The sequence below is a fragment of the Diabrotica virgifera genome, chromosome 4 (genome assembly GCF_917563875.1).
Source record: "Diabrotica virgifera virgifera chromosome 4, PGI_DIABVI_V3a".
NCBI classification, from domain to species: Eukaryota; Metazoa; Arthropoda; class Insecta; order Coleoptera; family Chrysomelidae; genus Diabrotica; species Diabrotica virgifera.
The window spans coordinates 206,027,170-206,042,167 of NC_065446.1; the positions used below are offsets into that span (position 1 = coordinate 206,027,170).

At 33.7% G+C, this 14,998-nt stretch overlaps 2 protein-coding genes across 2 annotated transcripts in view; both read left to right on the forward strand.

The window, feature by feature from the left end:
* The window catches only part of LOC126884081 (uncharacterized), a 42,891-nt gene extending 32,331 nt beyond the window's left edge, over nucleotides 1–10,560 (forward strand). The window contains exon 3 of the mRNA XM_050649866.1: nucleotides 7,067–10,560. Within this exon, the coding sequence (XP_050505823.1) occupies nucleotides 7,067–10,411 (3,345 nt within the window). The 3' untranslated portion in view covers nucleotides 10,412–10,560. The remainder of the gene's footprint in view (nucleotides 1–7,066) is intronic.
* Nucleotides 10,561–12,908: 2,348 nt separating this feature from the next.
* Nucleotides 12,909–14,998, forward strand: part of LOC126883798 (putative ankyrin repeat protein RBE_0317) — a 196,879-nt gene continuing 194,789 nt past the window's right edge. The window contains exon 1 of the mRNA XM_050649468.1: nucleotides 12,909–13,578. Coding sequence (XP_050505425.1) covers nucleotides 12,909–13,578 — 670 coding nt within the window. The remainder of the gene's footprint in view (nucleotides 13,579–14,998) is intronic.

Sequence of the window (14,998 nt, forward strand, 5' to 3'; positions counted from 1 at the left end):
AACCAAAAATGAAGCACATTTCGGGGAAAACTCATTACAACTTATTTAAATTGTTTAAAAAAAGCTTCAGTTTTGTTTTATAAAAAAAATTTCTAGCATCAAAATTAAACAAGTTACGCTCAAAATAAAGTTAGTCCCTTTTGGTTATGGTAAAAAAATCAAGAAAATCACCCCCTAATTAGTATCTTAAATGAACTTAATCGTTACGCCTTCACAAGTTTCTTGACTCGTGTATATATTGTTTATATGATTTGTAAGTTTCATCGGTTCAAAGTCTTTATTATTGAAAGGGCTGTAGTTAAAAGAGGTTGAACGAGTCACTGATCACGAATGTACGCAAATTTAGAAACACCAAATCTTAATCAATTTTTGTCTAACAGAAAAACAAAAAAATACATGATATTCAGAAAAGCAAATCTGACTTTTTTTTGTTTTTCGAGATTTTTAGTATCTCTAACAATTTTTAAGTTATTTTGAAAAAACGCATATTTTTCAAAATTTAAATTTTTAAAAATTTTACTTTGAAACCAAATTTTTTCAAAAATAAGCACTTTAAATCGATGAAACTTACAGATCATATAAATACAACATAAGTAAAATAATTTGTGGAGCGGTAACGATTAATTTAATTTAAGTTGCTAATTAGGGGGTGGTCTTCCCGATTTTCTTTGCAAAAACAAAAGGGGCCAACTTTATTTTGAGCGTAACTTGCTTAAATTTTATGCTAGAAACTTTTTGTAAAAACAGAAATAAAGCGTTTTTTAAACACTTTAAAAAAGTTATAACAGGTTTTCCCCAAAAAGTGCTTATTTTTTTGGATATTTCACGTCGAAATATTCTATTTGAAATTTGGTGAATATGAATCTATTTTTCATTGGCTATAACTCTGGTTCTACGAGATCCAGAGACCTAACGCGTACACTATTTTTTTTTTAGTTTTTTATAGGCTATATTTTTGCTAAGAACGTTTTTTTCGACAAAATACTTACTTTTTGAGTTATTTGCGAAAGATCGTCTAAAATGTGGTTATTTTGTTGAAAAATGAACATATTCACTTGCAAATAACTCGAAAACTGTTGACTTGGCGAAAAAGCTCTATAGAACAGAAGTTACTTAAAATTAGTCAGTTTACCCATTTCCGGACTTAGTTGGACATATATTTTCTCACCCCCAAGAGGGGATAAAAGTCATCCCCAGGGCAAAAGCACACATCGGCACAATATCACTTTTTTTATTTGACATGTAAGCTATACGTATGCCAAATTTCATGTCAATCCAAGCGGTTCTTTAAAATTTAGAGCCAAAACCGTGAAAGAATGGACTAATCAAGGCACGACAGATATACTAACGGTGCTATTAAATATAGATTAAATACCACAGACACGTTAATTGATAGAATAGAATAGAAGAGTTCTAGTGGTTTGGATGTCTTCTACGGATGTAATAAAGTAGATGGCCCAGTAGTGTATTTAGATGGATTGCGCCAGGAAGACTTGAAAGGGAAAGACCAACATTGTGTTGAAGTGAAGATATCCTAAAGACATTAGAGCTACGAAATTTGGAAGAAGAGGGCGCTCAAAATAGGCAGCGATAGCGACTAGGCATTTCCTTTACCTGTTTGTCTTTAATGTCAGATAAAGTCGGAAAAATGAAAGAATACTATTCTCTAGCCGCTGAAAAGATGGACTGATCACGTGAACGGCACGCACTCTAAAACGTTCCTCTCCCGATGTTATCACTTTTCCTACGTTTACACCGCTCAACAAAAGCGAAAACTCTCGCTATAACATATTTTATAGGGTTTGTTACGGGTTATTAATTAACATTAAATTCAAACATTAAATTGGCTTTTGCGTATAGATTTAAAATCTAAATTTCAATTTTTATATATAGGGTGGACAAATAAAAAAGTTTAAATATGTTAAAAGGTTAAAAAAAATAAGAGATAAATTCGGTTTGTAAATTTGATGGAAGGCGATTCGTTTGAATAGAATAGAATATCTTTATGCGTACGAATCGGTTGAAAAACACGTTTTTGTTTCGATGAACCTTGTAAAATTTAAATTTAGTAAACTTTAGTAAAATTTAAAATTAATAATTTTGTAAAAGTAAATGTGAAATATATGTATGTATAGTTTGTTATTTCCTGACCGAAAAATTTTCATTTTTTCGATACATACATATGTCATTTGTCAACCCCCACCCTTCTACGTCCCTGACACCTTATTCTTAAATAGGAAATAGTGATCGTGTGGTAGCTCATTTAAAAGAAAATTCAATTCTCTATTCAGTAATATAAACATTATCATCATTATTTATAAAGGGTGGGTGGATGGCGGTACAAACTTCCAAGAGGCAGGTGGATGGCGGGAGCTGGCTTGAACATTGAATTTAAGCGAAAATCAATGTTTATTTGTGAAATAAACATTTATTTCTGTTTTCTGGCAACAGTAAAATATATTTTAAATAAAATAAATTACATACATTCTTCTTTTTTTGTTAGGGTGAAGGGTTTGAACGGAGGGGGTTGACAAATGACAGATGTATGTATCGTAAAAATGTGTCCCGCTTAGAACAAAAATAGACCGCGTAAACTCTACAAACAATTTTGAGCAATGCCCGACTGCCAACAAAATAATTCACCAGCCAGCGGAAGTGCAAAACACAAATAAAAATAATGACCGTGTAAACAGTTTCTTAGAAGGTCTAGTTACGGAGGGCCTGTCGATGTTTGCATCGATTGAACATGCGACCTTCGATTCCATCTTTTAGGCCGCTTCACTATAATGAACGATCATATCAATCACATACAATCACATATTTTGTATTTACTGTTTTTTTTTCTATAAATAACAAACGAGAGAGATAGATTATTAATTATCTTAATAATATGTGATTGATACGATCGTTCATGGGTATTCTTTCATTTTTCCGACTGTATAATTTATCTTTATATCATCCAGGTTATTGTTATTATTTTTATTTTTCTGCGGTTCTTTCTTTTCGGTATCAGCAGCTAATTTCCATAACATATATCTGTCGCTATAATTTTAGACTCTTGACAAAATTTTTCCAGCCTATTTCTTCTTTCGCTTCTTATTTCCCGTACTAATCCACCAATAACATTGGTTGCCAAGAGTAGCTTAAGGCGGAAATACACCATCAATTCGGTTGTTCAATGTGAATGATTTAATGACATTGTTACACGCTTCAATTTATTCTTCATTCAATTCGGTTGAACAATGTGGATGATTCAATTACATTGTTTTGCCATTATGTTATATATTGTTATGCTCTGTATTTTCTCTCTGTTATGAGATTGATCAGCATCTTATTAATTCAATTAATTAATTAATTATTTTGCTACTCATGGAAACAAAACCAAAATTTAATAAAACTTTCAATAAAATACAGGGTGTAACGAAAATACAGGTCATAAATTAAATCACATATTCTGAGACCAAAAATAGTTCGAATGAACCTAATTTACCTTAGTACAAATATACACATAAAGAAAGTTACAGCCCTTTGAAGTTACAAAATGAAATTCGATTTTTTCGAATACATCGAAAACTATTAGAGATTTTTTATTGAAAATGGACATGTGACATTCTTATCGCAGGAACATCTTAAAAAAAGAATTATAGTAAAATTTGTGCACCCCATAAAAATTTTATGGGGGTTTTGTTCCCTTAAACCCCCCAAACTTTTGTGTACGTTCCAATTAAATTATTATTGTGGTACCATTAGTTAAATTAAATATTTCTAAAACTTTTTTGCCTCTTAGTATTTTTTCGATAAGGCAGTTTTTATCGAGTAGCGGCTTCTTTTTTAATATGTTTACATAAAAATTTTATGGGGGTTTTGTTCCTTTAAACCCCCCAAATGTTTGTGTATGTTCCAATTAAACTTTTACTGCGGTACCATTAGTTAAACACAGTGTTTTAAAACTTTTTTGCCTCTTTGTATTTTTTCGAGAAAGCACTTTTTATCGAGATATTACTTCTTTTTTAATATGGTTCAAAATATACCTAAAAATGTAAATCATAAATAAATTTTCATATTATTACTAAGTCTCCATAATCGTACTTAGCGATATACAAATATGTGGTGGATTTTATGTGGCGAAAAAGTAATCAGAGGCAAAAAAGTTTTTAAAAGCCTATGTTTAACTAATGGTACTACAATAATAATTAAATTGGCACGTACACAAAAAAAATGGGGGGGGGGGGGGTTTAAAGGAACAAAACCCCCATAAAATTTTTATGGGGCGTCCAAATTTCACTATAATTTTTTCGTTAGATACTACTACCATAATAATGCCACATGTCTATTTTTAATAAAAGATCTCTAATAGTTTTCTATATATTGGAAAAAATCGATTTTCATTTTGTAACTTCAAAGGGCTGTAACTTTTTTTATGTGCACATTTGTACTAAGGTAAGTCAGGTTCAATCGAACTATTTTTGCTACCAGAATATGTAATTAAATTTATGACCTGTATGTTTGTTACACCCTGTATATTCTCAGCGCTAATTGATTTTAATGTATCACCTTTAGTTTGTGGCTTCTAGTATTTCTCGTTACTTACTTTATCCAGGACAAAACAGGGAAAAAATATACTCAAAATCATATAAATTTTATAAGTATTCAAAAATTTCTTATTTAATAAAAATAATCTTTAATTCTAATATCTTCTTTTTCTTTTAACAAATTTTCATTTAAATGATTCGGTAGACTGTTCTTATTATTATATAAAAAACCAATATTTAATTTACTTTTTAAATAGATTACTTATATCTTCTATGAATTTATGAATGAATAAATTATGCTGTAAAACTGTTTAAGTGACAAAAAACAAATATGGTATGTAATATACAACAACTCTCTCCTTGTCACAAATAATCTGACTAACCTTTTTTTTTCTTCTTTACTTCTTCGCATGGATTATGTTGTCCTCGGTTCTCCCACACGTGCTCCTCGGATGCTGCTACGGTCTTTCTCTTAAAAACTGTTTCACAAACAAAAAACAGCACTCGCTCGAAATCTCTCCTTTATTTAGTCTCCGACTCGATACAAACAATATCAATCTTTATAATTCCAAGATATTTTCTCTCAGCTCGATATCTTATGCAAAATTGATACAAACCGCCTACTCGTTCCAGACAGAAACTGGAATCTATTCGGACACGAGGAGATTGTACTTCTCGACTCCATCACGATTTCGTCTGCTTACACGGCCACCAAATTCACCACTTTACACAAAATTACTACTTTTCAAACTGGACTGCTCCCTTCCGATCTTAATTACACAGGTAATCTTTTTTCCTCATCAATTTGAGACCCAACCACTCTATTCTCCCTCCATCATTCTCCTCGACAATCACAAGCATTCTCTACACATTAAATCCCTACTTTCATTTCTTAAGAACAAATTTTCTGTCTTTTTAATTTCCAGGAGATATTAAAATTAATTTTTTTCTTACATTCTAGAAAAACCCTATATTCTAAAACTAAACAAAATTGTTTACCGTCGTTTCTTTCTAGGTAACCATTTAGAAACATTATATTGTCTACTCCAACCGCAAGTACATTCACTTTCTAAACCGACCGTATTTTAGTTCATTGTTTGAATTGTATAAGTCCGTTCCTAGAATCTTTACCACTAAACATTTCCTCTTTCCACAAAACACTGCTTACGGCTAAATTACATTATTTAAATATTTATTTGAAAATTTACGATCTCGTGGTCTTTGACATAAAATTAATTCTCCAAATTTTCCCCATAAAAATTATTTAACAATATATTGTTCGAATACTTTTTAATTTTAATTTAATGTCATTTTTCGAAAGTTTCGCAATATTTTAATCCTGATAAAAGGGATCTTTATTGCAGTCTCTCTCAATACCCTGTTTTTACAATTTTATAATTTGTTATTCCAGAGGCACTCGTAATTTTTATATAAGTCGAGAAATATCGGAGTCTCTTCGTCTTTACATCTATGCACCATTGTTAAATCAAATTATTACGTATTTCTTGTAATAAAGTACGAAAATCACACAGCACAAATCAAAATAAAATAAACCCAGTTGTTCAACGAAGTAGAACGAAAGTAGAAATTGTCTTGACTTTAGAATTGTCTTAATTTAACAGGATCAATATTCAATTCCTGTGCCGCTATATAAGAATTATGTCCCAATTTTATGCTATAAAAAAGTTAACCAAAAATTTCGGTGTTTTTACGGTTTTCACTAGCAAGTATGCAGCTGGTGTATTTGCATCTGACGAGGATGACATTTTCTTCACGATTGCCGAAACAGGAGACTTCAAGACAGTTGATTTCAGCAAGTAAACAAGAGCAAATCAACTGAAGTTGCAGTAGATTGCACTTGCGTTGAGGTTGCCGATTGCGTTTGATGAGAACACGACCTTAAAAGCGTTAAAATCTTCCCTTTTTAGGCCTTGTTCTCACAAAAAGTAACCAGCGACCGCAACGCAAATGCAATTAGACCTCAACTTTAGTTGAGTTGCACTTGCGAACCTACTGAAATCAACTGTTTTGAAGTATCTTGTTTCGGTAGTCGTGATATAATACAAAGACAATGTCATGTACTCTACACACACACACACTACACATTACACTGTAATCTGATTGTGACTGGCTGAATGATTAAATCTATATATATATACACCGGTATTTAGGCATCAACGCCCTTCTAGTAGGAATCTGTGGGGGAGTCCCACTGAGCCGCAAGCCCTTATCCCTTGCCGTACTGCTCCCTCATAGGCCGATCAGACGCCCGCATATTCCAGTCTCAGCTTCAGATTCTAATGAATATTATACTGACACGTTAGCCTTTTTGTTTTTCGTTGACGAGGCTGGGGATTGAACTCGCATTCATCACGGCGAAGTGATGTTCGGCCAACCGCTCGTCCTCAGCTATCCGATCGACTATGATTTATACATCATGTATCTATGCCGTTAAAAAATAATTAACTTTTTATTTTATTAAATTTTTTTATTAGTACAACTTTATGTTTTATTTATATTTTCTTATGTTTCAGAACAAGCAGACTCGAAAAATACCAACACAAAAGGCGGTGGGAGAATATCCTAAAGGCCCAGTCGCAAATCTAGGTACTGACTATGAATGGAAACTCCATTGCCTATTTGCAGTAGCTGCATTCAAACATTTTGATAACTGGAGCTTGGCAAACGAATACATAGAGGCTGGCAAATTCGACGATTTGGTATTTAAAATTAATGATCAGTGCTTATTACTACAGGCAAAATTTAAGGAAAACAGACAAGTCTCTGATCAGAAATTCTGGTCAACCAATCCAAAATCTGATAATTTTAGTATTTACAAATATATTCTATCATACAATGACATTAAATGGAAGTTAAAAGATCTTAAGACGAATGCTATAGTATTATGTACCAATGCCAATCTACCAGATACCACATTTAACTCTAAAAAAATTTCTGAAAATAATATAATAAACAAAATATTTGGAAATCAAGTAGAAATTGGTAGTATTAAAGAAGAAAATCGCAAAAAATTTGACGAAGTTAAAACTTATCAAGAAAATATAAGCGATGACGATAAAGACAAACTTACGTGGCAAAATATTTCTCTAAATCATAATGATATTGAAGAGTTTATGTCCAAATTTGTAGTCATAAAAGTAAGTATAGAACAAATTGATAAACAAATTTCTAACCTCATTATGAGCATGGAGAAAACAAACCCTTCGTTAAAAAATTTGTATATAATAAATCATATTCACTACTGGCGAAATTTGCCCTCTAAACATTCCATTTATATGACGAAAAATTATATGAGATATATTTGGTATAGAGAGGAAAATGATAGAAGTATTCAAAAGTTTTTGAATTACGAAATCTCTTTTTTAAATCCCTATCAATTCTCACTTTCCATTAATTTAATCAAAGCTGAACACAATTTGGATTTATATTTAGCTAAAATAGTTAACAGTATAAAATTGATATATAAGAAACAGGACAAACCCGATGAAATGTTCTTCAAAGAAGTACTATTTCTAGCTTTACAGAGTGATTACAAAACGATCGAAAATACAATGGAATGTTTTGAAATAAAAAACGTTAAATATTTAGTTGTTTCTTTTTTGGAAATGGACGAGAATCAAAGTAAAGAAATATATAAAAAAATATCGAGAATATTAGACACTAATAAACAAAAGAAAGTTATCATTGTTGCAAAAGATTTCGGATTTCAAGATACTAACGTTGAAAACGATCAAATCCGCTTGAACTTATTCGATGAAATGACAAAAGAAATAGTGTATAACACGATTATAGAATTTCAAGGTGAAGCTGTAACATTGAAACATTTGTTAAATAATTGTAAGATGGCAAATTTAATGGATGGTTGTAAGTCGTTAGATATCATGGATAAGTCTTATATTTCTTCTTTGGTTAAATCTGCAGGAGAATCATTTGATTTAAATAAAGATTCGTACGAAGAACTAGTAGAGTCTATTAAAAATAAGTTATCCAAGGATGACTCAGACTTGAGAAATACAACAATTTTAGAATTCCAAGGTCAGCAGATTGTACTAGATGATATAGTAACAATTTGCAAGATAGAACATATAACTGACGAATTATTTATTTCGAAATTAATTAACAAGGAACCTTTATCTTTAGGAAAATCTTCAATACCTTCCATAACATCAGAAAAATATTATGTGCCTCGACTTTTGAGTATGGATTTTCAGAATTTATTTTCTGAAGAATTTTTACTCAATGAACTAAAAACGATTAATAAAAAAGTAGCTGTACTTACTGGCCCTCTAGGGGCTGGCAAAACAACTCTTTTAGAAAATATAATATTATCGAGAAAGTTGAAAGATCAGAATTGTTCCCGACTAACATGGGTAATAAATATAGAATTATCAAGAGCAGCAGAGTATCTACAAAATAAATATTTTAGTCACAGTCTTGTAGGTTTGTTAAGCTATAGTGAAGACACCAGAGGTAATTTTGATATACAGGCTTTAAAATCTATCGAAAAGATTGTTGTTATCGATGGAATAGATGAGAATAATTCAGAGTACATCTATCAAGTGCAAGATTTGATTGAAGATTGCTCTGACTTAGAGAATCTTAACATTTTATTAGTAATAATGGCGTGCAGGAACTACGACTTTATCTTAAAAAAATTTCAAAATAACCCTGACGTGGAAACAGTTGTGATAGAGCCGTTTAATGAACAATATCAAGAGATTTTTTTTGAAAAGTACGTTACATTTAAAAACGCAACTAGCGTACAGAAAACAAAAGATGTGTTTCGTCATTTAAAAGCACAAGCACCTGGAATTAAAAAATTTTGTTCAACTCCATTTGCGTTGAGATTATTAATCGATATATTACTAAACAACGAGGATCATGTAGAACATATATCCAAAATATTTTCTAAATCGTTAAGTGTATATGAATTTTATAAGCTATTTTTAGAAGAGAAGAAAAAAACTTTTGTTCAACAACAAAAATGTGACCGTGGTGTCATAAACAGTATTGTTGTAACAGATGCTTTTGGTGCTTACTTAACAAAAACAAGAAAGTTTGCTGCTAGTAAGAGCCTTCCACGAGAATTACAAGAACTTTTCAATATTGATATATCCCCCTCCATAAATACATCGATGCTTTCAATTGGAATATTCGAAGAAGGACACGGAGAATTTAAATTTATTCACAAAAGTTTCGAAGAATACTTCGCTGCCGAATACATTTGTAATTTTCTCAGTCATAAACGTATTAGCGACTCTATACTTTTAGCTCTTCTTAACAAACTTTTCCTTAATTCACAGTATGCTGGTGTATCTGGATTCTTTGAAGAAATTCTCGACATCAAAATATCAGATATAATTTTCAGTAAGATTAGTAAAAAGTTTGGTCGGGTACTTAGTGAACAAAAATGGCTAGAAAGTATATCACTTTTAGTATTTCAAGGCTATTTTAATATTGTCAAATTTGTATTTCACGAATACGATGATTTTTCCAAAGTGATTAATCGTAGAGGTTTTTCTGGTGAAACGGCATTGCACCTATCTGCTCACTATCCACATCTTGTGAAGTACTTAGTTGAAAAAGGAGCTGAAATAAACTGCGTTGATGAGACTGGACTGACCGTATTTCACTACATCATAATGATGTGCTGGGACTCAGAGAAATACAAAAAATATTTTAATATGGTCTTTGAGAAAATGAGATATCGCGAGAATTTTAAATCAATAACGTTTTTTGATGAGTACTTTAAACTTATACGAAGGGATCAGCAAAAAGGAATTCGGTGTAAGGTAGAATATGATATTATTCTAGATTTGATTGATTATTTGAAATATCATGGATTGAAAAATGAATAACCATTTTCAATTTCGTTGCAAAACGAAAATACAGCCGAACCATATTCCAGTCCAATCAGAGAGTGCTGCAAGCACCTCTACCGGTTTCGAAACTTATTAGTCTCTCATCAGGAGGCACATATGCTGCTCTCCCTGATCCAACCAAAACAAACCCCAGCGTGCAGTCCCGAATTGCAACGAACGAAATGGCATAGATGCCCTAGCGGCAACTGCTAGCAAAAGACTAAGTTTTCACTCTAATGGCATATAACATATCCCACCAGAATGAAAACAATGGGAACCTTCTCTGGTTACACCTCCGAGACTTCTACAATTTGCAAGCCATACGGATGCTGAGACTAAGGAAGATGAGGGAATTCTACAATTTACAATTCACGTCACATCTGCTCAGCGCGGTAAAGTTCCAACGAGACTGGTTCCCTTCATACTCCACACAGAGTAAATGTAAATCAAAAATGAATAACCATTTTCAATTTCGTTGCAAAACGAAAATACAGCCGAACCATATTCCAGTCCAATCAGAGAGTGCTGCAAGCACCTCTACCGGTTTCGAAACTTATTAGTCTCTCATCAGGAGGCACATATGCTGCTCTCCCTGATCCAACCAAAACAAACCCCAGCGTGCAGTCCCGAATTGCAACGAACGAAATGGCATAGATGCCCTAGCGGCAACTGCTAGCAAAAGACTAAGTTTTCACTCTAATGGCATATAACATATCCCACCAGAATGAAAACAATGGGAACCTTCTCTGGTTACACCTCCGAGACTTCTACAATTTGCAAGCCATACGGATGCTGAGACTAAGGAAGATGCGCTGAGCAGATGTGACGTGAATTGTAAATTGTAGAATTCCCTCATCTTCCTTAGTCTCAGCATCCGTATGGCTTGCAAATTGTAGAAGTCTCGGAGGTGTAACCAGAGAAGGTTCCCATTGTTTTCATTCTGGTGGGATATGTTATATGCCATTAGAGTGAAAACTTAGTCTTTTGCTAGCAGTTGCCGCTAGGGCATCTATGCCATTTCGTTCGTTGCAATTCGGGACTGCACGCTGGGGTTTGTTTTGGTTGGATCAGGGAGAGCAGCATATGTGCCTCCTGATGAGAGACTAATAAGTTTCGAAACCGGTAGAGGTGCTTGCAGCACTCTCTGATTGGACTGGAATATGGTTCGGCTGTATTTTCGTTTTGCAACGAAATTGAAAATGGTTATTCATTTTTGATTTACATTTACTCTGTGTGGAGTATGAAGGGAACCAGTCTCGTTGGAACTTTACCGCGCTGAGCAGATGTGACGTGAATTGTAAATTGTAGAATTCCCTCATCTTCCTTAGTCTCAGCATCCGTATGGCTTGCAAATTGTAGAAGTCTCGGAGGTGTAACCAGAGAAGGTTCCCATTGTTTTCATTCTGGTGGGATATGTTATATGCCATTAGAGTGAAAACTTAGTCTTTTGCTAGCAGTTGCCGCTAGGGCATCTATGCCATTTCGTTCGTTGCAATTCGGGACTGCACGCTGGGGTTTGTTTTGGTTGGATCAGGGAGAGCAGCATATGTGCCTCCTGATGAGAGACTAATAAGTTTCGAAACCGGTAGAGGTGCTTGCAGCACTCTCTGATTGGACTGGAATATGGTTCGGCTGTATTTTCGTTTTGCAACGAAATTGAAAATGGTTATTCATTTTTGATTTACATTTACTCTGTGTGGAGTATGAAGGGAACCAGTCTCGTTGGAACTTTACCGCGCTGAGCAGATGTGACGTGAATTGTAAATTGTAGAATTCCCTCATCTTCCTTAGTCTCAGCATCCGTATGGCTTGCAAATTGTAGAAGTCTCGGAGGTGTAACCAGAGAAGGTTCCCATTGTTTTCATTCTGGTGGGATATGTTATATGCCATTAGAGTGAAAACTTAGTCTTTTGCTAGCAGTTGCCGCTAGGGCATCTATGCCATTTCGTTCGTTGCAATTCGGGACTGCACGCTGGGGTTTGTTTTGGTTGGATCAGGGAGAGCAGCATATGTGCCTCCTGATGAGAGACTAATAAGTTTCGAAACCGGTAGAGGTGCTTGCAGCACTCTCTGATTGGACTGGAATATGGTTCGGCTGTATTTTCGTTTTGCAACGAAATTGAAAATGGTTATTCATTTTTGATTTACATTTACTCTGTGTGGAGTATGAAGGGAACCAGTCTCGTTGGAACTTTACCGCGCTGAGCAGATGTGACGTGAATTGTAAATTGTAGAATTCCCTCATCTTCCTTAGTCTCAGCATCCGTATGGCTTGCAAATTGTAGAAGTCTCGGAGGTGTAACCAGAGAAGGTTCCCATTGTTTTCATTCTGGTGGGATATGTTATATGCCATTAGAGTGAAAACTTAGTCTTTTATCATGGATTGAATTTAAGCGTTAAAGACAAAGATGAAGATACATCAGTGCATTGGGCTGCCCAAGCAGGTTTTCTTACTTTACTTAAAACACTCATAGAAAAATATGAACTGGAATATATGACTGTTAACAAAGTTGGATTTACACCGCTTCAATATGCTTGTCAGTCTGACGCTCTTGATATACTTGAATACTTCGAACAAAGGGAATTACTTTGTGTGAATAGTTATTCACTTGTGTCTTCGAATAAACCACCAAAAACTGTGAAAATATTAAATGATTTGGATCAACAGACTGAAAGCTTATTACTGAAAAATAAATATTTGAACTTAAGCATTGTACTAAAAGACGGAGAAAGTCTGATACACAGAGCTGCTGCACGAAATGCTGTAAATGTATTAAATTGTCTAATTAATAAATATAAATTAAATCCAAAACTAGTTGACAAATACGGATATACATCCCTTCATTCAGCAGCTTATGCTAATTCTCTGGAAGCTTTCAAATATTTATTAGAGACTGTGCAATTGGACGTTAACGACTGCAGCAACAAAGGTAATTCTGTTCTACACTGCGCAGCAGGTGGAAATGCTGTAAAAATAATCAAGTATCTATATTCAAAAGATGAATACAAACATCTCTTTGAACAAAAAAATAACGATGGTAAAACAGTCATCCATATTGCAGCAGTTGGAAATGCTGCAGATGCGTTAACATTTTTAATATTCACTTGTGAATTACTTTGTGATGTTCCTGACAAATATGGCAATACTCCTGTCCATGATGCACGTAAAAAAGAATGTTTTAAATCTGTAAAAATTTTGGAAAACAAATTAAACTGTGTTGTAGACAGGATATTTCATGTAATTCACCTGACAAGAACAGGCAAGTACTATTTTGAATGGATGAGGAGTGGATTATCTTCATGAATTAATTTCGTGAATAAATCTTCGAACGTTGTCCATACCTTATATCTTCCGTCAAATACAGGTATTCTTACCTGTGGCAGTGTTAAGATGTCTCTCCTTTGTGTAGTTTCAGGCCGTCCAGCTTCCGACCGTGTCTTCTTCAATGTTTCCCTACCTTTTCTTCGAACGTGTGCTATTCTCTCTAATCCTCCAACGCGTCTAGTTCCTCATTTATGGTTGACTCCATTATTAATAATTTATTTTTCCATATGTTTTTTTTAATTCCGATTGCAGCTCTTTGTCCTTCGTTATTTCTTGTGTATTTTCGCGTAGTATTTCTTCAATTTTCTATTCCCTTATTTGAATCGCCTTTATTTTGACAGATTACCTTATTTCAGCTCCTCCCATATTCTTCTTAAACTTTCCCCCAATCTTTTTCTTTTCTACTAATATTTTTCCTCGATGTATAACTTATAAATCTGTTCATGTTATGAATTTGATAGTCTATACTGTTTAATACATCGATTGTAACAAATAGCTTATCGTCTACCACCTAGACTTGAAATATATATTAGATAGAGTTCAATCCAAAGACATTCTGGCGACCTAGTTAGATGGGTGAGACAACGACGTCATTTCTGGTGTGACCATGTAAAAGAATGGCTAGAGATAGATTGGTGCGAGTAGTTGAAGACAGAGTGGCCAGCTATTGTCCATTAGATAAACCTTCCAAAAAGTGAAGAGATAGCTTGCAATTTATGAAAGCTAATTCCGTCTAATGAACTGACACTTAAATCAATTATTGAAAACTGTGAACAGTTGGTCAATGCAATACATGTTTCTTTTTTCACCGCGTTGTACTTTTTCAAATCTCCAAATTAAAGCCTTTCGCTAAATTTCTAAAAACCTACACGCAATATTAATATAAAGTATAAAGGCGAGCTCAAACGACTCGTGGAATTGGCGAATACACAACTATTTACCTATTTGGCAAGTATACGAACTTTGCGATTGCAAGTAGGGCGCTCACACGACGCACGACGTGGACAATTTACAAATACGCTAGTATGAAAATTTGGCTTAAAAACCTTGACAATTAATCACTAATGTGATTACTAAATGAACCTTCTTCTTTTTCATGTGCCTTTTCCGTTGCGAACGTTGGCTATCATCATAGCAATTTTAATTTTGTTTTCGACTAAATGAATATTAGTAGTAAATGCCAATTATTTGGGCATTTCGTTTGAGCGCCCCTGCAGGTATAGGCGACTATGTAATTGGCAAGTGTACCAATAATCGTG